At 41.5% G+C, this 27,929-nt stretch overlaps 1 protein-coding gene across 1 annotated transcript in view; it reads right to left on the bottom strand.

Moving 5' to 3' along the window:
* LOC126253085 (cell death abnormality protein 1-like) overlaps nucleotides 1-27,929 on the bottom strand; it is a 195,285-nt gene that overhangs the window by 88,755 nt on the left and 78,601 nt on the right. The window contains exons 2-3 of the mRNA XM_049954189.1: nucleotides 16,809-16,934; nucleotides 5,463-5,633 (exon numbers count right to left, since the gene is read on the bottom strand). Of these exons, the coding sequence (XP_049810146.1) occupies nucleotides 5,463-5,633; nucleotides 16,809-16,934 (297 nt within the window). The remainder of the gene's footprint in view (nucleotides 1-5,462; nucleotides 5,634-16,808; nucleotides 16,935-27,929) is intronic.

The following is a 27,929-nucleotide window of genomic DNA, read 5'->3' on the forward strand; positions in this document are numbered from 1 at the left end:
GGCGAATGAAAGACTTAAGATTTGTTGTAAGGGTTCAGGAAAAATGCAGCGCAGTTGAGAAAAAAAAAAAAAAGAAAAAGAGATCATTCCGTCTTCAGGCCACAAGTGGCGCATCGAGACGATCCGACCGCCGTGTCATCCTCATTGAGGACGCGGATAGGAGGGGCGTCAGCACACCGCTCTCCCGATCGTTATGATGGTATTCTTGACCGACGCGGATATTATTCGGTTGAGTAGCTTCTCAATTGGCTTCACGAGGCTGAGTGCACCCCGAAAAATGGCAACAGCGCAAGGCGGCCTGTATGCTCACCCATTCAAGTGCCGACCACGCCCGACAGCGCTTAACTTCGGTGATTTCACGGGAACCGGTGTATCTACATCTACATCTACATCTATACTCCGCGAGCCACCTTACGGTGTGTGGCGGAGGGTACTTATTGTACCACTATCTGATCCCCCCTTCCCTGTTCCATTCACGAATTGTGCGTGGGAAGAACGACTGCTTGTAAGTCTCCGTATTTGCTCTAATTTCTCGGATCTTTTCGTTGTGATCATTACGCGAGATATATGTGGGCGGTAGTAATATGTTGCCCATCTCTTCCCGGAATGTGCTCTCTCGTAATTTCGATAATAAACCTCTCCGTATTGCGTAACGCCTTTCTTGAAGTGTCCGCCACTGGAGCTTGTTCAGCATCTCCGTAACGCTCTCGCGCTGACTAAATGTCCCCATGACGAATCGCGCTGCTTTTCGCTGGATCATGTCTATCTCTTCTATTAATCCAACCTGGTAAGGGTCCCATACTGATGAGCAATACTCAAGAATCGGACGAACAAGCGTTTTGTAAGCTACTTCTTTCGTCGATGAGTCACATTTTCTTAGAATTCTTCCTATGAATCTCAACCTGGCGCCTGCTTTTCCCACTATTTGTTTTATGTGATCATTCCACTTCAGATCGCTCCGGATAGTAACTCCTAAGTATTTTACGGTCGTTACCGCTTCCAATGATTTACCACCTATGGCATAATCGTACTGGAATGGATTTCTGCCCCTATGTATGCGCATTATATTACATTTATCTACGTTTAGGGAAAGCTGCCAGCTGTCGCACCATTCATTAATCCTCTGCAGGTCTTCCTGGAGTACATAGGAGTCTTCTGATGTTGCTACTTTCTTGTAGACAACCGTGTCATCTGCAAATAGCCTCACGGAGCTACCGATGTTGTCAACTAAGTCATTTATGTATATTGTAAACAATAAAGGTCCTATCACGCTTCCTTGCGGTACTCCCGAAATTACCTCTACATCTGCAGATTTTGAACCGTTAAGAATGACATGTTGTGTTCTTTCTTCTAGGAAATCCTGAATCCAATCACAAACCTGGTCCGATATTCCGTAAGCTCGTATTTTTTTCACTAAATGTAAGTGCGGAACCGTATCAAATGCCTTCCTGAAGTCCAGGAATACGGCATCAATCTGCTCGCCAGTGTCTACGGCACTGTGAATTTCTTGGACAAATAGGGCGAGCTGAGTTTCACATGATCTCTGTTTGCGGAATCCATGTTGGTTATGATGAAGGAGATTTGTATTATCTAAGAACGTCATAATACGAGAACATAAAACATGTTCCATTATTCTACAACAGATTGACGTAAGCGAAATAGGCCTATAATTATTCGCATCTGATTTATGACCCTTCTTGAAAATGGGAACGACCTGCGCTTTCTTCCAGTCGCTAGGTACTTTACGTTCTTCCAGAGATCTACGATAATCACTGTAGAATCTTACGGGTATCTCGTCTGGTCCGGATGCTTTTCCGCTACTAAGTGATAGCAGTTGTTTTTCAATTCCGATATCGTTTATTTCAATATTTTCCATTTTGGCGTCCGTGCGACGGCTGAAGTCAGGGACCGTGTTACGATTTTCCGCAGTGAAACAGTTTCGGAACACTGAATTCAGTATTTCTGCCTTTCTTCGGTCGTCCTCTGTTTCGGTGCCATCGTGGTCAACGAGTGACTGAATAGGGGATTTAGATCCGCTTACCGATTTTACATATGACCAAAACTTTTTAGGGTTCTTGTTTAGACTGTTTGCCAATGTTTTATGTTCGAATTCGTTGAATGCTTCTCTCATTGCTCTCTTTACGCTCTTTTTCGCTTCGTTCAGCTTTTCCTTATCAGCTATGATTCGACTACTCTTAAACCTATGATGAAGCTTTCTTTGTTTCCGTAGTACCTTTCGTACATGATTGTTATACCACGGTGGATCTTTCCCCTCGCTTTGGACCTTAGTCGGTACGAACTTATCTAAGGCGTACTGGACGATGTTTCTGAATTTTTTCCATTTTTGTTCCACATCCTCTTCCTCAGAAATGAACGTTTGATGGTGGTCACTCAGATATTCTGCGATTTGTGCCCTATCACTCTTGTTAAGCAAATATATTTTCCTTCCTTTCTTGGCATTTCTTATTACACTTGTAGTCATTGATGCAACCACTGACTTATGATCACTGATACCCTCTTCTACATTCACGGAGTCGAAAAGTTCCGGTCTATTTGTTGCTATGAGGTCTAAAACGTTAGCTTCACGAGTTGGTTCTCTAACTATCTGCTCGAAGTAATTCTCGGACAAGGCAGTCAGGATAATGTCACAAGAGTCTCTGTCCCTGGCTCCAGGTGTATCCACTGCGGCAAGGCCGTTGCCAGCGCAGTTGTGAAGGAAATCAAATTGTGTGATCAATTCCAGAGTATTTTTCCAGTGTCTGGAGTCCTTATCACATAGGGATGACAACACACATCGAATAAATTGAGAGAAGTACTGGTAGGATCGTAACTGGTTGGCATAGCACATACGAGATTGTAATAGAAATGGTAGGGGAACTTAAATGGGAATCATTGGAATAAAGACGACTTAGTTTTTCCGAAACTTTTTTGGGTTCATGAGAATGTGATAAGCAAGATTAGGGCACGTACACAGGGAGCTATTGTCCCGTCGCTCAATACGCAAATGGGAGAGGACAGAAGTCGATTACATTCCTAAAATTTATTGTCCACAATGCTCTGTACAGTGGCTTGTGATTTACATAGATGTAGGCGTTGGGAGCAAGAACGACCCGAAAAATTATTGAACTGACAAATGGTTCAAATGGCTCTGAGCACTATGGGACTTAACTTCTAAGGTCATCAGTCCCCTAGAACTTAGAACTACTTAAACCTAACTAACCTAAGGACATCACACACATCCATGCCCAAGGCAGGATTCGAACCTGCGACCGTAGCGGCCGCGCGGTTCCAGACTGTAGCGCCTTTAACCGCTTGGCCACCACGGCCGGCTATTGAACTGACACAAAGATGTTCTTTACATCAGTTAACTTTAGTTCTGTGTGTTGCATCGTACCCAGTGGTAATCCAAATGTTAGCTTTACATCAGAAATTGCTTTGTTTACATGTCTATTTGTTGTGTTGTGTTGTAGTTCGTGTTTCGTTGTAGTTCGTGTTTCGTTGAAATGGGTACACTGGAATACAGTGCTACCATAATTTTCTTCTCTTTTGCGAAGGTGTTGCTTCACAGGTCATAAATATGTAAAGAAATACAGTTTCATTTAAATAACACATTATTTGCTACCTATTTCAATGTATCTCGTGCTAATTAGCCAACATAAAAATTGTTAGCAGAGCCTATATTGGCTAATTGCTACTTTGTTGTCAACTACAATCATAGAAATCCGTAACCCACTAGCAGTTAGACTCGTCAAAACAGAAGAATGCATTTATGAACTTGTCACTGTACAAAGTGTATTCCGCAGAACGTAGGGAATGCGAAATCTGACATTGCAGTATTATCGTACTGCAGCAACGTTTAATGGATTCTTTTTTTTTTTGTTTTTATCATTGACACCGCAATTGTGATGACAATGTGCGGCGGTCGGGAACTAATTCGCAGATTATCCGGAAGAGGCGCTACAACAGCCCTTATTTATCGTAGCGAACTTGCTTTCCGACCGGACTGAAATTGGTGTTTACCGCAGTTGCGTGATATGAATTATTCTCTATATCTACGAGTTACCCATGGAGAAAGTTACACCTATACCGTGTGTTCAAGAGTTCTTGCATCAAGTGTCTAGGAAAGAGATAACATCACGGGGAACAACTTTTGTTAGAGACAAAATGTTAGCAGAAGCTTCGCGACGACACTATTTATTTATTTATTTAAGTTGGTCTGGTTAGGGCCGTCAGGCCCTGTCTTAGATCAGGGTAGGTTTCACGCATACAGCACCTTTTTTACGTCGTAGTTTCATAAGAAAATAACAATTTTAATGTGTCTGAAGGGGCAATTTAGATTTTCATCTACTATTACTTATAGACTCGTTACTCAAGGTCAGAAGTTGAAATTTATCGCATTTAGACTTAAAGATGGTAGGAATTTCCGACATTTTGGGCTAATGGACATAGAATGACCAACCACTACCGCTTGGTTTATCGGTGAGTTGAGTTTTAACCGTATATCCTGCACCCAATTTAATAGTGCGCACTCATCGGTATCGAGATTCTGGATAGCTATCTTCAGGATCATTGGTTCTACTCTTAGATACAAATGTCGGTCTTCAGCATACACGTGGTATTTGCAATAGGACAAAACTGATGACACATCATTTACGTACAATTAAAAGATAGGAAGGCGTCCTTTTGTACAGGTTGTGCCCCTGAGAGGCGGTAAGAAAAGGACACTCTACAGCGTGCGTGTGCCTTGTGTGTTGTCTGTAATCCAGTCATCTGATCCGTATGAGAGGAGGCAGGCCCAGTAAATTTAAAGTTCTTTCTCCGCTTAGAGCACTCATTTTTCAGGTTTTCTTCTTGGAAATCACCCTATCAATTTACGAAGGGAGGCAGTACACAGCAAAACATAGTAGACGCTGCTAGTTAGGTGAAATTTTGTCGTCCCAGAACCGGTGAATATTAGCCTAGCGTCTCCGGGAATCTTCAGCGAACATTTTGCGCCTAACAAAAGCTGTTTTCCATGCACAGCCGCAAGACGTTTCGTGTGGATACACTGTGTAAATCTACAGTCTTTCGTGGGCGTTACCATCAGGGGTAAAATATTCTGTTAGAACTGGAATCTTCTGGAGGCAATAAGACCGTGTGGCTACTGAATGAGGTTTCGTAGGGGGGATGAGACGAAACGATGAGTTTCGTGTAGAAATATTATGCGGTCCGACATCCAAGAAAGTTCTACCTTCAGTGTCAGATCTGCAACAAAACAGAGGGAGCCACTGTATTTCACGTATGGTAGGGCACATTGTTTTTTATTTTCTTATGCTGCCTGCCTTGATTTTCTCTCTTGTAAATCTCTTCATCAGAAAGTAGCATCCTTGAATATTTGCCTGAGGAAGTAAGGGAAGAAGACACACACACACACACACACACACACACACACACACACATGCACGCACACGCAGCTTACTCACGCAGGCTCTTCTGGCAGGTGTAGTTCTGGGGGTTGTAGTGGTTGCTGAGCATGCAGAGGCAGCGTTCCGTCGTGTCGTTGCCGAGCAGCTTCCTCTGGCAGATGGCCTTGCTGCCCAGCACGCCCTGGCACTCCGCCGTGGCTCGGCATGGCGCTCCGTACACCTCGCTTCCTGTAACACAAACAAAAGGAACGCGATGTTCTCCAAGCGGTTACACATCACCTTTCATTGATGGTTCAAATGGCTCTGAGCACTATGGGACTTAACTTCTGAGGTCATCAGTCCCCTAGAACTTAGAACTACTTAAACCTAACTAACCTTAAGGACATCACACACATCCATGCCCGAGGCAGGATTCGAACCTGCGACCGTAGCGGTCTCGCGGTTGCAAACTGTAGCGCCTAGAACCGCTCGGCCACTCCGGCCGGCTCACCTTTCATTAGCCACCGAATTTTAGGCGTAATTATGACGGACGGAATGATCAAAGCCGCAGTACCTATCGGAATTCAGTGCCTGTATAGACTCAGGTGACAAACGTCACTGCGAGATGCACATTACAAATGACGGTAACGTCGCATACACAAGGTATAAAAGGGCAGTGCATTGGAGGAGCTGTCATATGTGGTCAGGGGAGTCACGTGAAAAGGATTCCGACGTGATTATTGTCGCACAACGAGAATTAACAGAGTTTAAACGCGGAATGTTAGTTCGAGTTAGACGCATGAGACATTCCGTTTCGGGAATCGCTAGGGAATTCAATATTCCGAGATACAAAGTGCCAAGTGTGTGCCGAGAATACTAAATTTCTTGCATTACATTTCAGCACGGAGTTGTGAGTGCCAACAGATAAACAACAGTGCCTGAAATAACCGCAGTACCAGAACGTATCCGTTAGCACAGTGCGGCAAAATTTGGCGTTAACGGACTATGACAGCAGACGACCGACGAGAATGCCTTTGCTAACAGCACGACATCGCCTGTGGCGTCTCTCCTGGGCTCGTGCCCTTATCGGTTGGATTCTAGACGACTGGAAAACCAAGGCGTGGTCGGATGAGTCCCCATTTCAGTTGGTAAGAGCTGATGACACGGCTGCAGTGAGGCAAACACCCCACGAAGCCGTGATCCCAAGTTGCCAACAAGGCACTGTGCAAGCTGGTGGTGGCTCGATAATGGTGTGGGCTGTGTTTACATGGAATATTCTCGATCCTCTGGTCAAACTGAACTGATCATTGATTGGAAATGGTTGGAGAACATTTGCATTCATGGAATTCATGTTCCCAGACAAGAATGTCGTGTCACCGGGCAGCAATTGCTCGACTCTGGTGTGAAGAACATTCTGGACAGTTCGAGAAAATAATTTGGCCACCGAGATCGCTCGATATGAATCCCGTCGAACATTTATGGGACCTAATTGACGGGTCAGTTCGTGCTCAAAATCTTGCACCGACAACACTTTCGCAATTATGGACGGCTATAAAGGCAGCATGGCTGAGTATTTCTGCAGGGGACTTCCAACGACTTCTTTAGTCCATGCTACGCCGAGTTGCTATACCGGGATAAAGGAGGTCCAAGACGATATTAGGAAGTATCCCATGACTCCTCTGACGTCATTGTAGATTAATCTACATCTACATCTACATGGATACTCTGCAAATCACATTTAAGTGCCTGGCAGGTGGTTCATCGAACCACCTTCCCAATTCTCTATTATTCCAATCTCGTATAGCGCGCCGGAAGAATGAACACCTATATCTTTCCGTACGAGCTCTGATTTCCCTTATTTTAATGAGGATAGTATGAACATTTGGAAAGATGACTAGACAAAGGGAGTTATTGTGTCTGTCTTTCAGAAGGATAACAAGAATCTCTGCAGGAATTGCAGAGAAACAGCATTACTGTGCCACTGTGTGAGGAGTTATGAAAAGATAATTTTACGGAAAATCAGGGATAAGACAGAACCACTACTAGGAGTAGAAAAACAAAGATTTCCACCTGAAAGATTGACTACAGATATCTTATTTGCAGTATTCACAGATATAAAAAAGGCTTATGGTGCTATTAGAAGGGAAGAAATATGGTGAGATAAGAACAGACTGAAATTCTCAAAATTAATACAACTGAGAATCAGAAACACTTACAAAAATGTCTGAATTGTGTTGTAACGGACGGCAACACATCAAAATGATTTATACCGGGCAGAGAGGTGTGCTCTCACCAGTGCTTTTTAGGATAGTCATGAACAACATCATAAGGAAACTTCACCAAGGATCAACAGCAGATAATATGAAGATCACAGCATGTACAGACGACGTGATAATTTGGGAGGAAAATTAACAGAAATTAGAAGAACAAGTAAGTACCTGTCAGAGAGTAATTGAGAAAACAGGCACGGAAATAAGCTTAGAAAAGGTAAAGTAATGAAAGCCAGTAGGAAAAATGACAGGAAATGAAGGATTTAACTTAAAATTGAAAAAAATTATTTAAAAAGTAGATGCTTTCAAGAATCTAGGAAGTAAGTTAACCAGGAAAGGAAACATCAGGGAACAGAAAATTGTCCCAAGTTTTATTCTTGTATAAAGGACATAATTACAAATTGGAAAATTCCTGCCAACGTAAAGACCAAGATGTACAAGTGATATTATCTCCCCATTTTCATTAACGGATGAGAATGTAGCACTTGGACAGGGATAGATCTGATGAGAATACAAGAAACAGGCATTCGCTTTCTACGACGGATCCTCGGTAAGAAGAGAAGGGACAGGATGAGGAATGACACAATACGAAACACCCTGCAGATCAAGTCCGTAAAAGAAACTCTGGAGGGTAGCAGGCTTAAGCGGTTAGTACACATTAAAAGAATAGGACCAGAAAGAGTTCGAGGAAGAGCCCTAGAATGGCTTTAATGTGGACGAAGACCAATTGGCAGAGTATGAACAAGATGAAGAAGACCACTTGAAGGATGATATGAACCGAAGAGAATGCAATGGGGGGAGATGCTACATGATAGACTCTGGAAGAGAAGAGAAGCTTGGAAGAGACTCTGTGAACAACCTACATAAGCAGGAACGTTTCAGGAAGAAGAAGATTACCCTGGTACCTATTAACGAATCAATACTTTCCTCACAGGTCTACAGGACTTGAAATCAGATGTCCAGGTACTGTGGATACACATTATTGGACAAAAAGAATTCTATACTATAACGGATAATAAACCAAATATTTATTCCACATATGAAGTTTCGTAATAATACCATTAAGTATATTCAGCTACAAATAGTCATTTTAGAGAGTGGTTTGCTAGACCTCTAAGATTTTGAAATATTGAGCACTTTCAAGTTTTTATACTGTCTTTTGTTGTACACTTGCTTTTACATCATATACAAAGAGACACGTCTCAAGTCGACTGTACGGGATGTCCACAAAGTACCGCTATCACTTCAAAAAACTCTAACTTGGAAACTTGTAGAAATAGTTGTTTACTGTATACTGTTTATCACCTCTCAAAGATTTTTTTCCTTTGTCCTTTCCTGCAGATGTGATTTAGAGTGCATCAAAATGGTCACAGACCAGGGGAATGAGCAATGCATCATCTGGTAGGTAGAATCGAAATCTATCGACGCCACCAAGATTAATAATTTCATGTAGCTCAGTGGCTTGGTGCAAGTCTTTCAATTGGACGCCACCTCGGTGACTTATGTATCTCTATCCTGCTCCAGTTATCCAACAAAGAAAACCTATAGTTTAACTTGGAATCCGAATCACGTTCGGCTTCTGGTCGCTCATCACATCGTTGACAGGTGAAGGAAGACTAAAAAATCCGTCGCCAGCAGGGTTTCAGTGACAAGACCTTTGAGTTTCCAGACAAGCACATTACCGTTAGGCCACTTCTTATTCGTTCTGCCTACTAGGACGTGCTGAACAGTAATGCCTCCGAATATTTTATGTAAAAACTCTTAAGGGTTTCAAATAAAACAAACTTTATTAACATTCTACATGTTTATTCTCTATGTTTACTCATTTGCAGCCCTCTGCCGCTAGAGGACTCCGAATTGTAACGTGCCATCGTGGCGGTGTGTAATGTTATATATGAGCAGAAGAATCAGCATGCTGTAATCAAGTCCCTAATTGGAAGAGTTCATCCACACATGGAGTACCCCCTCCTTACGCACGACCATGCCGGATCACACGCGAAGGCTGCGACATCTGCAACAATCCGACACCTTGGGTTCACTGTTATCGATCATCCTCCATACAGTACTGACTTGGCCCCATCCATCTGTTTCCAAAACTCAAAGAATGCCTTAGGAGACTTCACTATGGTAGTGATGAAGCAGTGCAAGCAGAGGTGAGGTAGTGGCTCCGTCAACAAAGTCAAACATTTTAGAGTGACGGTTTCAAAAAAATCGTTGGGAGAAAGGTGTTCGTCGGCAGTATGACTACGTTAAGAAATAAATATGTAGACATGAAGAATAAAGATGTAGAATGTTAATAACGTTTGTTTTATTTAAAAAGCTTTAAGAGTTTCCACATAATAGATTCCGAGGAATGACTTTTCAGCACGCCCTCGTATATACACTATGTGATCAAAAGTATCCGGACACCCGCAAGAGCCGGCCGCTGTGGCCGAGCCGTTCTAGGCGCTTCAGTCTGGAAACGCGCGACCTCTACGGTCGCAGGTTCGAATCCTGCCTCGGGCATGGATGTGTGTGATGTCCTTAGGTTAGTTAGGTTTAAGTAGTTCTAAGTTCTAGGGGACTGATGACCTCAGAAGTTAAGTCCCATAGTGCTCAGAGCCATTTGAACCAATCCACTGCAAGTACTATGACAGTTGGGCGGGAGGTGGGAAAACTTGGATTTCATGGTCGAGCGGCTGCTCATAAGCCACACATCACGCCGGTGCATGCCAAACGACGCCTCGCTTGGTGTAAGGAGATTAAACATTGGACGATTGAACTGTGGAAAAACGTTGTGTGGAGTAACGAATCACGGTACACAATGCGGCGATCCGATGGCAGGGTGTGGGTATGGCGAATGCCCGGTGAACGTCATCTGCCAGCGTTTGGAGTGACAACAGCAAAATTCGGATGGGCAGGTGTTACGGTGTGATCGTGTTTTTCATGAAGGGGGCTTGCACCCCTTGTTGTTTTGAGTGGCACTATCGCAGCACAGGCTTACATTGATGTTTTAAGCACCTTCTTGTTTCCCACCGTTGAAGAGCAATTGGGGGATGGTGTTTGAATCTTTCAACACGATCAAGCACCTCTTCATAATGCACGGCTTGTGGCGGAGTGGTTACACGACAATAAGATCCCTGTAATGAACTGGCTTGCACAGAGTCCTGAGCTAAACACTATAGAACACTTTTGGGATGTTTTGGAACGCCGACTTGGTGCCAGGCCTCACCGGCCGACATCGATAGCTCTCCTCCGTGCAGCGCTCCATGAGGAATGGGCTGCCATTCCCAAGAAACCTTCCAGCACCTGATTGAACTTCTGCCTGCGAGAGTGGAAGCTGTCATTAAGGTTTCGGGCTGGCCAACACGATATTAAAGTCCAGCATTACCCATAGAGCGTGCCACGAGCTTATAAGTCATTTTCAGCCAGGTGTCCGGATACTTGTGAATACATGGTGTATATGGACAGTTCATCTACAGGTTGTTATGAGTAGTTTGCGGGCATCAAATACGTCGCATAAATGCCTATATCTTTATTTATTTATTATTATTATTTTTACCTCTTAAAAAAGAGATCTGAAAGATATATAAAACAGCATGAAGTCTGAAAATAACAAATTACGTAACAATGTAGTCCCCACTGTAATAAAAGATTGAAAGCAAATTCGCAAAAAGTGTTCAGCCAAGTATATGCTTTACCTTTATTACAGTTTATACCAATATAAAAACATCGATCTGACTATGAATCTTTAAATGAACCAAGTTTCGTCATAATAACAGAGTTACATAATAAAAATACAAAACTAAGTTTTTTGAATAGATATCAAGTGTTCAGAGGAAGTAATGACATACTGTGGCTGTGTTTTACTTTGCTACCGTCAGAGTTTTTTAAGCTCAACACCCTTCCCCTCCCCTCCCCCTCCCCCACCCCTTCCACAAGGATTTACCTTGGACTGAACTTGCAAAGTTGTATCAGTTTCTTCCCTCCCATGCCAATAGCGCTGCTCCTTTCTTTTGACTCCCCACTTCTGCTCCTTGCTCCCCTCACGCCACCGCTTCCCCTCCCTCCCCGTTGTATAACCCACACAGTATTACTGTGTGCAAGTTCAGATGTTTGGTATTGAGTTTAATATATGCCACTGCTTACTATGTTCTAAATAGCAGACGTAAAAAATGGGTTTCAAGATTATATAGACTCTAGCTTCACGATATATTAATGAACTTGACTTACTGTTTTAATTTGTGAATGCACAAAGTAAATGTGAACTTAAAATCGTCTCGTTACCTATAGATATTTAGCACATAATAACTGGATTATACTGCCACAATAGATTAACGTTCACAACACTACACGTTTGTTCGTGATCGTATGTGGTCGCCTTATATAGAAGCCCATGGACGCAGCGTTTCACAATTGCACGTTACCTACGTGGAGTGGTTACCGTTGACGAGGGGCTGAGGGGCTGATACATAGCATGGGAAGGCACGTTGCAGCGCCGCTCTGAGTCACATCTTGGACAAATGTGAAGCTAGAGATGCGGCCAAAGATCGTCAAGTGACGTTGCAAAGTAATACGCAATATGTCACTATTACCTCTAGATGCTTGATTTATTTTCTATAGATATTAAATGGGAAGAGAAATTCCGCCTTATGCAAGACACCTTTTTCTGTTTTGTTTCACGAATACATGCTTCAGCACTTTTGTGCTGTCATCAGTGGATTTAACTTTATTTTTAACTATAAAATTTTTGTTACATAGTAACATTTGTGTTGTTTATAACATTATTTCAAAGTTGCATTTATAGCTTAATTGGCGAGAAGTGGATGTATGCATTAGTTAACATACCTTACAATTTTATAGTTACAAATAAAAATTAAACCCGCTTATGAGAGCAGAAAAGTGTGCTGAAACATGTATGGGGTAAACAAAACAGAAAAAAAGGTGTCTTGCATAAGGTGGAACTTCTCATCCCATTTTCGTAGCAAGCACGGACACAAGAAAAAGAACTGCACCACAAGATGATTATGGAAATTAATTTTGTAACACTTTTACTATCACGACACTTGCTTAATTTAAAGATTCATGGTGAGATCGATGTTTTACGGTGGTATAGACTGTGTATAATGGGGAAATGTAAATGTGGCTAAACACATTTACCAGTTTTATTTTGATCTTTATTTACAGTGGGTATTATTTTGTTAGGTAATTTCTTGTTTTTCTGATATTATGGTATTTTTAGATACCCTTTACACTGTGACTTTTTTAACAAGCAAAAATAAATAAATAAATAAATAAAATTAAATTAAATAAACTCTATACACGGCGGGCGCTCTTATCACTGCTGGCCTCAATCTGCATCTATTTACAACTCAACACTGACCTTTTCTTTTAGTACTGGGTACACCTGCGTTCCAGAAGTAAGATGCCATCTATACATTTTAAGGCTACGAAAATAAGGTGAAAACACGTCCAGATGTGGTGGGCTGGGCTGCCACCCATAGTTACAGATGACTGACGTCGTAGGCTGGGCAGACTCGTAAAACAAGACAGACAGCAAAATGAGACAGAAGTAACGTCACACTTTAATGCTGGGCACGGTAATAATAATAATAATAATAGTAATAATGATAATAATAATAATGGCGTGTGACGAGGGCCTCCCGTCGGGTAGACCGCTCGCCTGGTGTAAGTCTTTCGATTTGACGCCACTTCGGCGACTTGCGCGTCGATGGGGATGAAATGGGTACAAACGTCTGAACACACAGTACACCGAACACTCCTAACGGTGGGCCTCTGCAGAAGACGACCCATGCATTTGCAAATGTTAACAACATCAGCAACTACGACTGAAATGGGCACGTTGCCATCGGCACAGGACGTTGGCGCAGTGTCTGATGAATCCCGATACCCTCTTCATCGTGCCGATCGGAGGACGCGAATGCTTCGTCTTCCAGGGGAACAGCTCTTGACGACTGTACTGTAGAACGGAGATAAGTTGGCGGTGGCTCCATTACGCTCAGGGGAACATTCACGCGGGCGTCCCGAGTTTAATGTGATAAGCAGACGCAACGTGCAAGGCACATGACGGCCAAGGAGTATCGTGTACTGGTTGCAGATTGCATACACCCCTTCACGAATATCATATTTTCCGACAGGGCAGTGTCATTTTTCGTCAAAATAATGCGCTTTGTCACAAGGCCAGGAGTGTGATGGAGTGGTACGAGAAACACTGTGGCGAGTTCCAGTTAATGCGCTTCCCCTCCCCCCCCCCCCCCCCCAAACTCACCAGATCTGAACCCGACCGAACACATCTAGGACGTGATTGAACGTGACGTCAGGGCTGATTCTCCGCCCCCTCCTCAGAATTTTTGCGAATTAGGTGACTTACGTGTGTCTAGATGTAGTGTCAACTCTCTCCAGCTGCCTACCAAGGCCTCATTGCTTCCCTGCCACGACGCATCACCCCTGTTATTTGTATGGAAGGTTGTTGTTCTGGTCTTCATTCCAGAGACTGGTTTGATGCAGCTCTCCATGCTACTCTACCCTGTGCAAGCTTCTTCATCTCCCACTACTGCAACCCACATCCTTCTGAATCTCTTTAGTGTATTCACCTCTTGGTCTCCCTCTACGATTTTTACCCTCCACGCTTCCCTCCAATACTAAATTGGTGATCCCTTGATGCCTCACAATATGTCCTACCAACCGATCCCTTCTTCTAGTCAAGTTGTGCCACAAACTTCTCTTCTCCCCAATTCTATTCAATGCCTCCTCATTAGTTATGTAATCTACCCATCTAATCTTCAGCATGCTTCTTTAGCACCACATTTCGAAAGCTTCTATTCTCTTTTTGTCTAAACTATTTATTTTCCACGTTTCACTTCCATACATGCCTACACTCCATACAAATACATTCAGAAACGATTTCCTGACACTTAAATCATTACTCGATGTTAACAAATTTCTCTTCTTCAGAAACGCTTTCCTTGCCATTGCCAGTCTACATTTCATATCCTCTACTTCGACCGTCATCAGTTATTTTGCTCCCCAAAAAAAAAAAAAAAAAAAAAAAAAAAAAAGCTCTGAGCGCTATGGGACTTAACATCTATGGTCATCAGTCCCCTAGAACTTAGAACTACTTAAACCTAACTAACCTAAGGACATCACACAAATAGCAAAACTCATTTACTACTTTAAGCGTCTCATTTCCTAATCTAATTCCCCCAGCATCACCCAATTTAATTCGACTACATTCCATTATACTCGTTTTGCTTTTGTTGGTGTTCATCTTATATTCCTTTCAAGACACTGTCCATTCCGTTCAACTGCTCTTCCAGGTCCTTTGCTGTCTCTGAGAGAATTACAATGTCATCGGTGAACCTCGAAGTTTTAATTTCTTGTCCATGGATTTAAATACCTACTCCGAATTTTTCTTTTGTTTCCTTTACTGCCTGCTCAATATACAGTTTGAATAACATCGGGGATAGGCTACAACCCTGTCTCACTCCCTTCCCAACCACTGCTTCCCTTTCATGCCCGTCGACTCTTGTAACTGCCATCTGGTTTCTGTACAAATTGTAAATAGCCTTTCGCTCCCTGTATTTTACCCCTGCCACCTTCAGAACTTGAAAGAGAGTATTCCAGTCAACATTGCTAAAAGCTTTCTCTCAGTCTAAAAATGCTAGAAACGTGGGTTTGCCTTTCCTTAATCTATTTTCTAAGATAAGTCGTAGCGTCAGTATTGCTTCACGTGTTCCAACATTTCTATGGAATCCAAATTGATGATTCCCGAGGTCGGCTTCTACCAGTTTTTCCATTCGTCTGTAAAGAATTAGTGTTAATATTTTGCAGCCGGCCAGTGTGGCCAAGAGGTTCTAGGCGCTACAGTCCGGAACCACGCGACCGCTACGGTCACGGGTTCGAATCCTGCCTCGGGCATGGATGTGTGTGATGTCCTTAGGTTAGTTAGGTTTAAGTAGTTCTAAGTTCTGGGGGACTTATGACCTCAGCAGTTGAGTCCCATAGTGCTCAGAGCCATTTGAACCATTTAATATTTTGCAGCCATGGCTTATTAAACTGATAGTATGGTAATTTTCACATCTGTCAACCCCTGCTTTCTTTGGGATTGGAATTATTATATTTTTCTTGAAGTCTGAGGGTATTTCGCCTGTCTCATACATCTTGCTCACCAGATGGTAGCGTCTTCCCAAGGCTATCAGTAGTTCTAGTGGAATGTTGTCTACTCCTGGGGCCTTGTTTCGACTTGTGTCTTTCAGTGCTCTGACAAACTCTTCACTCATTATCATATCTCCTATTTCATCTTCATCTACATCCTCTTCCGTTTCCACAATATTGTCCTCAAGAACATCGCCCTTGTATAGACTCTCTATATACTGCTTCCACCGTTCTGCTTTCCCTTCTTTGCTTAGAACTGGGTTTCCATTTGAGCTCTTGATATTCATTCAAGTGGTTCTCTTTTCTCCAAAGCTCTTTAATTTTCCTGTAGGCAGTATCTATCTTACCCCTAGTGATATACACCTCTACATCCTTACATTTGTCCTCTGTCCATCCCTGCTTAGGAATTTTGCACTTCCTGTCGATCTCATTATTGAGACGTTTGTATTACTCTCTCTCTGCTTCATTTACTGCATTTTTGTATTTTCTCCTTTCATCAACTAAATTCAATATCTCTTCTGTTACCCAAGGATTTCTACTAGCCCTCGTCGTTTTACCTACTTGATCCTCTGCTGCCTTCACTATTTCATCTCTCAAAGCTACCCATTCTTCTTCTACTCTTTTTCTTTTCCCCATTCTTGTCAATCGTTCCCTAATGCTCTCCCTGAAACTCTCTACCACCTCTGGTTCTGTCAGTTTATGCAGGTCCCATCTCCTTAAATTCCCACCTTTTTTTGCAGTTTCTTCAGTTTTAATCTACAGTTCATAACCAATAGTGTGGAAGGTATACCGGCTATTAAATAGATGGTCTTAAGGTTCTGCGTGATGAGTGTATAATCTGGAAAGAGTGGATGGAGAAAGATTACCTCTCTAGAAGGGAAGACTTTTTAACAAGCTTCGGAGAAGGAGTCCAGGAAGACTGAGGAAGTGATGGGTATCGTGACATGCAAAAGAAAAGTCCTGCTGCTTGAGCTGAAGGTGGTGACTGCCACTGACTCACCATGCAGACACCGTGCGCCGTCGTAGTCGGGCAGGTAGCCGGCGGCGCAGGAGCAGCGGTTCTCGACGCAGCTGGCGCGCTCGATGCCGCCGCAGTCGCTGTCCGCGCTGCACGCCTCCCGCAGCTCTGTAACACGTGTAACGCCGGCAGTGAGCTTAACGCCTAACGACCCGTCAACCAGCGTGTCATTAGTGGCAGAGCGCAACTTTTGATTGCGGATTGGCAAGGACACGTGCTATGCTGCATCGAAGGCATCATCCTGGCTTTCGCCTTAAGAGGGACGTAAGCAACAATTTAACATTTATTTTAAGAAAATAATTAAAGCCATAGCAATTAATGTACAGATTAATGTTTTGCATGTGTAAAGAAAAAGGGCTATATTTTAACAGAAAAATATAATAAGTCGCAGGACTAATATTTTGCCAGAAAGTCTGATTTTTAAATTTTTATTGTTGTAACTCAAATTACACTACTGGCCATTAAAATTGCTACACTACGAAGATGACGTGCTACAGACGCCACATTTAACCGACAGGAAGAAGATGCTGCGATATGCAAATGATTAGCTTTTCAGAGCACTCACACAAGGCTGGCGCCGGTGGCGACACCTACAACGTGCTGACATGAGGACAGTTTCCAACCGATTTCTCATACACAAACAGCAGCCGACCGGCGTTGCCTGGTTAAACGTTGTTGTGATGCCTCGTGTAAGGAGGAGAAATGCGTACCATCACGTTTCCGACTTTGATAAAGGTCGGATTGTAGCCTATCGCGATTGCGGTTTATCGTATCGCGACGTTGCTGCTCGCGTTGGTCGAGATCCAATGACTGTTAGCAGAATATGGAATTGGTGGGTTCAGGAGGGTAATACGGAACGCCATGCTGGATCCCAACGGCCTCGTATCACTAACAGTCGAGATGTCAGGCATCTTATCTGCATGACTGTAACGGATCGTGCAGCCACGTCTCGATCCCTGAGTCAACAGATGAGGTCGTTTGCAAGACAACAACCATCTGCACGAAGAGTTCGACGACGTTCGCAGCAGCATTGACTATCAGCTCGGAGACCATGGCTCTCGTTACCCTTGACGCTGCATCACAAACAGGAGCGCCTGCGATGGTGTACTCAACGACAAACCTGGGTGCACGAAAGGCAAAGCGTCATTTTTTCGGATGAATCCAGGTTCTGTTTACAGCATCATGATGGTCGCATCCGTGTTTGGCGACATCGCGGTGAACGCACATTGGAAGCGTGTATTCGTCATCGCCATACTGGCGTATCACCCGGCGTCATAGTATGGGGTGCCATTGGTTACACGTCTCGGTCACCTCTTGTTCGCATTGACGGCACTTTGAACAGTGGACGTTACATTTCAGATGTGTTACGACCCGTGGCTCTACCCTTCATTCGATCCTGGCGAAATTCTACATTTCACCAGAATAATGTACGACCACATGTTGCAAGTCCTGTACGGGCCTTTCTGCATACAGAAAATGTTCGACTGCTGCCCTGGCCAGCACATTCTCCAGATCTCTCACCAATTGAAAACGTCTAGTCAATGGTGGCCGAGCAACTGGCTCGTCACAACACGCCAGTCACTAGTCTTGATGAACTGTGGTATCGTGTTGAAGCTGCATGGGCATCTGTACCTGTACACGCCATCCAAGCTCTGTTTGACTCAATGCCCAGGCGTATCAAGGCCGTTATTACGGCCAGAGGTGGTTGTTCTGGGTACTGATTTCTCAGGATTTATGCACCCATATTGCGTGAAAATGTAGTCGCATGTCAGTTCAAGTACAATATATTTGTCCAATGAATACCCGTTTATCATCTGCATTTCTTTTTAATGGTCAGTAGTGTATTTTGTCAGAAATTCGAATTTTTAATTTTTTATTGCTGTAACTCAAAGTATAATCATGCAATGAATTTGAATATATTACTGTAGTGTCCTAAGAGGGTTTAAGACCGCTAACTGCAATAGTTAATTTAAGACACAAATTGCTTTATTAAACAGAGTTTCAATTTTGGACATCCAGAATTATGTTTTTTTTTCTACATGTTACCCTAAAAAAAATCAGAATGTATGCGGAAGATCTTGTGTTTTCTACTTCCAATGAGACAGCAAAATGTTTGGAATAGCTCCTGAAAATTTCATAGAATTAGCGCATATATTTTGAGAAAGGGCTTCTAATAATGCAAAAAACATAAAACTGAGATAATGGGGTTCAAAGCTTACCTCAATTTCTTAAATGCTTAATACTGATACTCCTCATCCCTCAGGTTTCTCTTCTCACCCCTTAGAGTCTACCTGACCTGAATTTATAGGTAAGGCAGTGATCTGTCAGCCTTCTTGACCCTGCTGTCATCGATGATTCTGTTACAAACACACCTGGATCTATATCAACTTCCTTCAGCACTTCAGTTCTGTCATTTTTACCGTCAGTAAAACATAGAACTGAATCATAGACACTTATTTTGAATACTTCATGTCTACAGAACGTCCTTTTTGAGCATATAGTGCAAATTAAATTATTGAGGCTTTCATTTGTATTCTGTATCTTCCCATGAAGATACGACCTCAGTCAATCAAAAGTATCGAAAGAAAACAGCCTTACACTCACAAAAATTGAACTGCAACAAGAAGTTACCCTAATGTCGCAAAAGGTGGGAGTGGCTGCCAGTGCAGAGTTAAACTGTTTAATATTTTAAATTAACGCTGCTATCACACTAACGTTCACACAAACCATACATTAGACTCTGTAGATTACGAAAATAATAATTTTGAAAAATCGATTTTTTGTACCCCAGTCCATTACACTCCCACGTAAGCAATTTAGAGAAGTCACGAAAGTCGCGTATCTTGCTGCTACACCACTTGCACGATTTGTGACATGCAGCGGAGCAGAGACTCGCCATATTCACACTAGAATCTTGTTTCTGTTTAGCTGTCACTCACGCCCCCGATCGTACGTAGCAACGCGATTTTGCAGAAGGTTTCAATAGTTAAACTGGAATTATGCTTTGCTGCTAAAATTTTGAGACTAAGTTCAAATGGCTCTGAGCACTATGGGACTTAACTTGTGAGGTCATCAGTCCCCTAGAACTTAGAACTACTTAAACCTAACTAACCTAAGGACATCACACACATCCATGCCCGAGGCAGGATTCGAACGTGCGACCATAGCGGTCGCGTGGTTCCCTACTGTAGCGCCTAGAACCACTCGGCCACACCGGCCGGCTTTGAGACTAGGACTGAGGCGTCCACATGATCAAACTTTGGAGATACAGGTCTATTACAATGCTTCCCACAAATCCAAAATGTTTCACACATGACGCTTACACTGTATGTGGCGTTGAACGGTAACCCACATACCCACAAGCCAACGCCGATTGCATAATGTCACAGGCTCGCGAGAAAGACAAGCCTCGGGATGTACGTCACAGCACATGACACTGAAGGTTTTACCAGTGCCAGCAGCCATCTCCGGCATGGAGCTAAGAACTATTTCAAAGGAAAAGTTTTGAACATGGCTGCTTGGTTCAATGACCGTCTATAAATTAAAATTGAAACAAATGAGCCCACGGTCACAACATTTTAGTCTTATTAACTTCTAAGACTGCCTTCATCAGAATTCAGACATTTGAAGTAGTCTATAACGTAATTACAAATTTACGGGAAAAATATTTTTATATAAAAAAGTGTAAGTACTGACTAACAATACAAGACAGAGACAGTACTTACATGTTAGGTAGTAAATAAATAACGGTCCAGAGGGGCTTTAGTCACAAAAATTCGAATAGAATGTGTGAAGGCGAGCCTCTAAGGGCTGCTCATACCTGTACAGCCACAGGTTGCAACGGACTGAGGCGCCCGCGTTCTTTCACTCTGCTATTCACCGAGCTACTTCCAGTCCACTTTCGAAAGAAAAGTTCAACGACGAAATCGATATATTCAAAATGATAGAAGTTAAGAACGAGTATAAACCTGGCATAGTAGATGACATCCTCAGAATGAAAACTGTTAAATGAGTTACTACCCTCGGTACCTCTATCGTTGAATCTAACCCAAAAACATATTTTTCTATTCTTTTCTTCGGGCCCATCTCCTATCAGAACCAACGTCTTCTTCGTAATAAATCCAACTGCAACGTTGCCTTTCCTACCAATAATGAAAAAAAACTTCATTCATAATTTAAATTCGATTCGTTCCCCTTTAGAAAGTTCTGGCGCCTATATGATTTTCTGCGATACCTGCACTTCTTAGTACATAAGACAAACAGGACGTGCTTTTACAACCAGATATAAAGAACACCTTTTAAGAAAAAATGGCACTAGCCCCCAAAATTCGTCTTTTGCCGATCATTTTCTGATTACAGGTCACGCGCCTAAAGCTGTTTCCGATATCAACATCCTGCACACCTAGTGGAAAGGGCGTAGATTATATATTCTTGCAGAATTGGAGATTTTTAAACATATTTCTCGAAATGATAAACTCATTCTCAACGAGCAGATGCAGTTGCGTAACAAAAATTTCTTCAACGGGACAAATCCGTTACTTGACATTTAATTTCGGGTCTCCTCGTGCAGTTCACCGAAATGTTTTTTTTTTCATCTAAATCATGTCATGTATTAAAAGGTTTATTGGCCGTTTTTCATGTTATATCGTTTTCTACAGGCTGTGTCATTCAGCCCTTTCTGTATTTTCTATAATGACGTTTTTTTGCTTAAAACTGTACTTCTAAGATCTGATGTAGACAAAATGTTACTTTATCTGTCACTGTTAAAAAATGCCTTTTACGTTATATACTGAACAATATTTATTATAATTTTCGCCTGTGTACATTTAAATGTTAAGCAGTCAAGTTGTACCTGCGGCTACTAGATGGCGCTCTCTATGCAATGTCGTGTTCACCTGCCGCACTTGTTAACGCGGGCGTCTCAGTCCGTTGCAACCTAAGGCTGTACAGGTACGACCAGCCATTAGAGGCTCGCCTTCACACATTTCTTTTAAATATTTTGTGACTAAAGCCCTTCTGGCGTGTTATTTATTTTATACGTGACATGTAAGTACTGTTTCTGTCTTGTATGGTTAGTCAGTACTTACACTTTTTTATATAAAAATTGTTTCCCATAAACTTCTAATTATGTTATAGACCACTTCAAATGTCTAAATTCTGATGACACTCTTAGAAGTATTGAAAACGATGAATAAGACTAAAAAATTGTGACCGAGGGCTCATTTGTTTCAATTTTAAATTTTTATTTCAAACGAGTGTAATAATTCTTAACTGCGTGATCAAATGCGTGCAAGCTATCGACAGCAAACAACAAAATTAAGATCGTTAGTGAGGACCTTTTCAATGACGTATTGATCTTCCGTAGGCCCTGCACGAAGCCGAATGTTCGCGAAGTACTGCTGACAAAGCGGCTAGTATGACACCAGTATTTCGTTAGAGGGCTCTTATTTCTCGTGAACCACGACAGCGGCCCGTTACTCACACAAAGTGGAGAGTGGCGTATCGGTCTCAGAGAGAATAACAATATATGTATTCGCGAAAATTATTTCGTCATTTAGCACGTTAGACTGATATCAATGTCATCTGCTCACAGAGCAGTGTATAGACTATCGTATCACGTATAATACCTCGTAATACTGTCACGTACACATTGGTAGTTCATGCGCTTGCATTTCCCTCCTTGAAATAACCATAGGTCCTTTCGTTGGTTGTTACTCTCTTAACAAAAGGTTGCAGTATTTTTTCACATGCACTATATAATCAAAACTATTCGTCATCTCTATGTAATGTGAAACTGATCACTTGATGTCACGATAGGAGGACCCTCCAGTGTAAAAGGAGGCAGGTAGAGTTGTGCTGTCAGTAGGGAAGCAGTAACAGTAGTATGGGTCGTTCAGGACAGCTCAGTGGCTTCGAGCGTGACCTAGCCGTTGTATGTCTGTCGAATATCAAATACCGCGGGGGCATTTCAACGCTTCTACAGCTGCCCAAGCCGACTCTTGATGATGTGATTGTGAGGTGGTGGATTTAAGATATGGGGGTGTTTTTCGTGGTTAGGGTGTAGTGCCAATATTGCGCTTAAGAAAACGCTAAATGTGTAAGGATGTGAACGTCTTGGACAGCATTGTGTACTGCGTGCAGTTGAGAAACAGTTCGGAGACTGTATTTGTTTGAATGAACACGATAACACACCTGGTGATAAACTAACATCGATGAGGTCATAGTTTTTCGAGATAACATTGCTGAAATGCATTGGTGTGCTCCGAGACCTTTGGGACGAGTTAGAACTTTGGCCACGATCCATAGCCCAGCGTCCAACGTTACCTTTGATTATGGGGCTTGAGGAAGAATTCCTCGACAGCCACTCAGAGAATTCAGTGTCCACAGCAGATCCCAAGCCGTCAAGGATGGACCACACCGTACTATCGCCCAGTAATAGGTATCTGGATAATTTTAATTGGGTGATGTACTTATGAAGCATTATGATTTGACTGAAAAAGGTCAGTTCAACAATTCATATTATAGTAATTGCACATACACTACTGTTCTGAGAGTTGACGAACCCCAATAAAAACTGTAATGAAAGTTGGGGATAATCGGGTATGCGGGTGAAACTGGGAACTCTCATATTTCTCTTTACCTGTTGGTAACATTGTTTTTGGGTAGCTAGACCATGAAGACAGCCGACAGGTTCAGTATCGCCATGAGGCTTGGTAGTACCAGACGCGTTATTGTTGAGTAAAATAATTTGTTGGATTCTTGTGGTTGTGATATTTAGTGTTCAATAAGGAAGTTACACTGTCGTACTAAAAGTTGAAACTGTAATACAATTAATAATACTTTTAACCGGTTTTATGGTCATATGCCATTTCACAATTTTTCACCTTTTTTATCCAAGAGAAATTTGACAGATACTGTAAAAGAAAAAAAAAACAGGGCAGATGCAATGGGGTAAAACTACGTGATATTACCCCACGATCTTGGTTACATTTAACCTATATGTTGATGTAAGAAGCATATTGCAAATTTGTCATACAAAGACATAGTTGGGGACCGTGGCTGCTATGTAAAATAAATTGTTGGTAGTGTACAGCAACCAGTCACAAATTGGTTTCAGGTTATTTTATTCAAAAAGTACCATTACCGATTTCAAATTTCTTACAATTCGTCATAAGACGGTTTTTTTATGCTTTCGTCAATACAGACTATAAATAGTTTTCCAGTAATGTGCCCTAGGATAAACAATAATTTACAAATTACGAACTTATAACCAAATTGGTCACGCAACATATTTGTGTTAGAATGCAACTTACATGAGACGTCCATTTGGCCCATTTGCATCAGCAGTTTTCCAGGAAAGAAATATATTCTCAAGGATGTTTGCATTCTCACAGTCGCTAACGTTGCACTGCATTGTGAACCACTTTCATTTGGTCACAGAACGAATTTTGCACACATGTATTGATTTATAGGATACGAGAAAAAATACACTGCTTGCAAAGTACACGATTGTCAAACATACTACAGTGTAATGATACAGAGATAAGGCACTTTTTGGCGTGGGAGGAAACATAAATTACTGTTACATCAGACTGAAATAGTGTTTTACATTAAATCTAGGGCATTAAATGCAGACATAATCGATAAATACATGGGATTTTGTGAATTATAGCACTACAAATTTATTTTATACGACGACAGAGGTACAGGTGTGACCAAGAGCTGTGTAAATTGTTATGAGCTGTTTGAACATAGATAACGATAATACATTAAAATTTATTACAATTTGTTACCATAAAAATGCTGACTATTGTAGATATATACAATATCAAAGATTTGTTACTTGATCTGCAGATAGGTGTACAAATATTAATGTTGGAGCACCGAAAACACTTCCTGGAAGTTTTTCAGGAAAGGAGTGTTATCCAATAAAGTCTGCTCATTAAGGGCATTATCAGTGGAAGCGTTTTTTGTGTGTAAATATATCTGTTTTTGTTCTTTAATATATTCATAGTCGCTCCTTTTTCAGCTAAATGTAATATTTCCATATTGCTTTCAGTGTTTGTCACTGAATGGTTTTCTTCTCCAATGTCAGCTACAACTATAGATTTATTCAAGTTTCAAGGCCTTGGGGCATCTAGGTGTTCTTTGCACCTAATCACAAATATCTACCTGTCTGACCAACGCAGAATTTTGGGCATGAATCACATTGGAGCTTGTATATTTCCGGTTTACTGTATAGGGCCTTCGAAAGATTTACATCACTTTTCGGTGTAATTTATTGTTTAGAGAAGCCGATATTAATATTCTTTTTTTAAAGTAAGTTTCAAATTCGCTATGATATAGCGCCTATGTGTAGGATAACAGTATATTTAGGTTTTGCTTCTGCAACAGACTGATACGTTTTGGATTGAATGCTGGGTTTCCTGCTGTTCTGGGGAGCTGTGGCTTTTGTTTCTATTTTGTTGTGGAATTTGTCTATTATTATAGGATCATAGCCATTATTGTGGGCAACTATTTTAATTAAACTCCTTTTATTTTGTTGGACCATGTGATTCATAGGCACTTTTTGCATTCGGTGTACCATATGACATTTTATGTTGGCTGGGATCACATGAGTTGTCAATACTTATATCTGTGACGGTGGCTTTCCTGTAGATGCTAAACTGATGGTTATGGTTAGCGTTATACATTTTAAGATCGAGAAAATTTATTTTCTTTGTTGTTTCCTGCTCAACTTTGAATTTAATATTTTTATGCATTTTTCTGAATCTGCTCCCAATGTATGGATTTCACTGTTTGTACCCTCAAAAAGCAGGATTATATCATCAACATAGCTTTTGTAGTATATTATTTTGTTTGTGATTTGTTGATTATTTGAGAAGTATTTCTGTTCTATGTAGCTGATGTAAAAGTGTGCTAATATGCCAGCTAAGCTACATCGCATTGCCAAACCATCATGTTGTTGGTAAAACTTATTGCTGAAGCTAAGATAATTGTGCACCAGGAAGAATGTCAGTATTTCTAAGAGTTCATATGCCTCTGCATAATTTTCTTATACCTAATCAGATTTTTTATTACAATGTTAATAGTTCGGTTAAAATGTACATTTGTGTAGAGACTGACTATGTCGAGCGATGCAGACTTATCTGGGATGTGGATGTCTCCAGTAGAGGCTGTGAGTTCATGTGTTGTGTATGGTGTAGCTGTTTTCAAAGGTATAATGTTTGGCAATGAGGTTTTTTCACTTAAAGCCTATAAAATATGCAGGGCTGTTTCTCAGCTTCACTGTCGGGTGAATAGGACAGCTTTCTTTATGTATCTTTGGCTGTGCTCTTAGTTTTGGTGCTGAAAGATTCATTCTTATACAGCTGTGCACTTCACATGTGTTCAATAAAAAGTTAGTTATTTAGAATCTTAAGAAGTTTTTGGAATTTAATTTTGGCATCAGGCTTTATTTCAGTAATGTTATTTCTATTAAAAATTTTTTAATGTTTTCACTATGCATTCCTTTTCATGTAATATGGCAATAGAGCTTCCTTTGTTAGCCTTTACTTTCAGATAATTTGCTGTTGATATATTTCAAATCTCTTAGTTCAGTGTGTCAGTGGGCATTATTTGCTATTAGCTGTTTCATTATCAGTTTAATTGACTTAAAAGCTATTGCATTTATTCTCACCTGTATCTAGTTTAGCTGTGCCACATGCAAGTATTGTACAGACTGAGATTTTGACACTGTGACTGTTGAGTTTTATTGTAGGATTGTTTCATAGCTTCACTTAATAGGATAAGTTCACTGTTACTGAACTGGATGTCAATGGTGTTAACTATCCTGTCAAAGAATTTGTGTTGACCTGCTAGTTTATTTTTATCTCAATCAGAATTATTAATACATTTTTAGGTTTCTACCTTCTTCTTCTGATTGTTGTTGTTGTGGTCTTCAGTCCTGAGACTGGTTTGATGCAGCTCTCCATGCTACTCTACCCTGTGCAAGCTTCTTCATCTCCCAGTACCTATTGCAGCCTACATCCTTCTGAATCTGCTTAGTGTATTCATCTCTTGGTCTCCCTCTAAGATTTTTACCCTCCACACTGCCCTCCAATACTAAATTGGTGATCCCTCGATGTCTCAGAACATGTCCTACCAACTGATCTCTTCTTCTAGTCAAGTTTTGCCACAAGCTCTTCTTCTCCCCAATTCTATTCAATACCTCATCATTAGTTATGTGAACTACCCATCTAATCTTCAGCATTCTTCTGTAGCACCACATTTCGAAAGCTTCTATCCTCTTTTTGTCTAAACTATTTATGGTCCACGTTTCACTTCCATACATGGCTACACTCCATAAAAATACTTTCAGAAACGACTTCCTGACATTTAAATCTATACTCAATGTTAACAAATTTTTCTTCTTCAGAAACGCTTTCCTTGCCATTGCCAGTCTACATTTTATATCCTCTCTACTTCGACCATCATCAGTTATTTTGCTCCCCAAATAGCAAAACTCCTTTACTACTTTAAGTGTCTCATTTCCTAATCTAATTCCTTCAGCATCACCTGACTTAATTCGACTACATTCCATTATCCTCGTTTTGCTTTTTTTGATGTTCATCTTATACCCTCCTTTCAAGACACTGTCCATTCCGTTCAGCTGTTCTTCCATGTCCTTTGCTGTCTCTGACAGAATTACAATGTCATCGGCGAACCTCAAAGTTTTTACTTCTCCATGAATTTTAATACCTACTCCGAACTTTTCTTTTGTTTCCTTTATTGCTTGCTCAATATACAGATTGAATAACATCGGGGATAGGCTACAACCCTGTCTCACTCCCTTCCCAACCACTGCTTCCCTTTCATACCCCTCGACTCTTATAACTGCCATCTGGTTTGTGTACAAATTGTAAATAGCCTTTCGCTCCCTGTATTTTACCCCTGCCACCTTCAGAATTTGAAAGGGAGTATTCCAAGCAACATTGTCAAAAGCTTTCTCTAAGTCTACAAATGCTAGAAACGTAGGTTTGTCCTTCCTTAACCTTTCTTCGAAGATAAGTCGTAGCGTCAGTATTGCCTCACGTGTTCCAACATTTCTACGGAATCCCCAAG

The sequence above is a fragment of the Schistocerca nitens genome, chromosome 1 (assembly GCF_023898315.1).
Source record: "Schistocerca nitens isolate TAMUIC-IGC-003100 chromosome 1, iqSchNite1.1, whole genome shotgun sequence".
NCBI lineage: Eukaryota > Metazoa > Arthropoda > Insecta > Orthoptera > Acrididae > Schistocerca > Schistocerca nitens.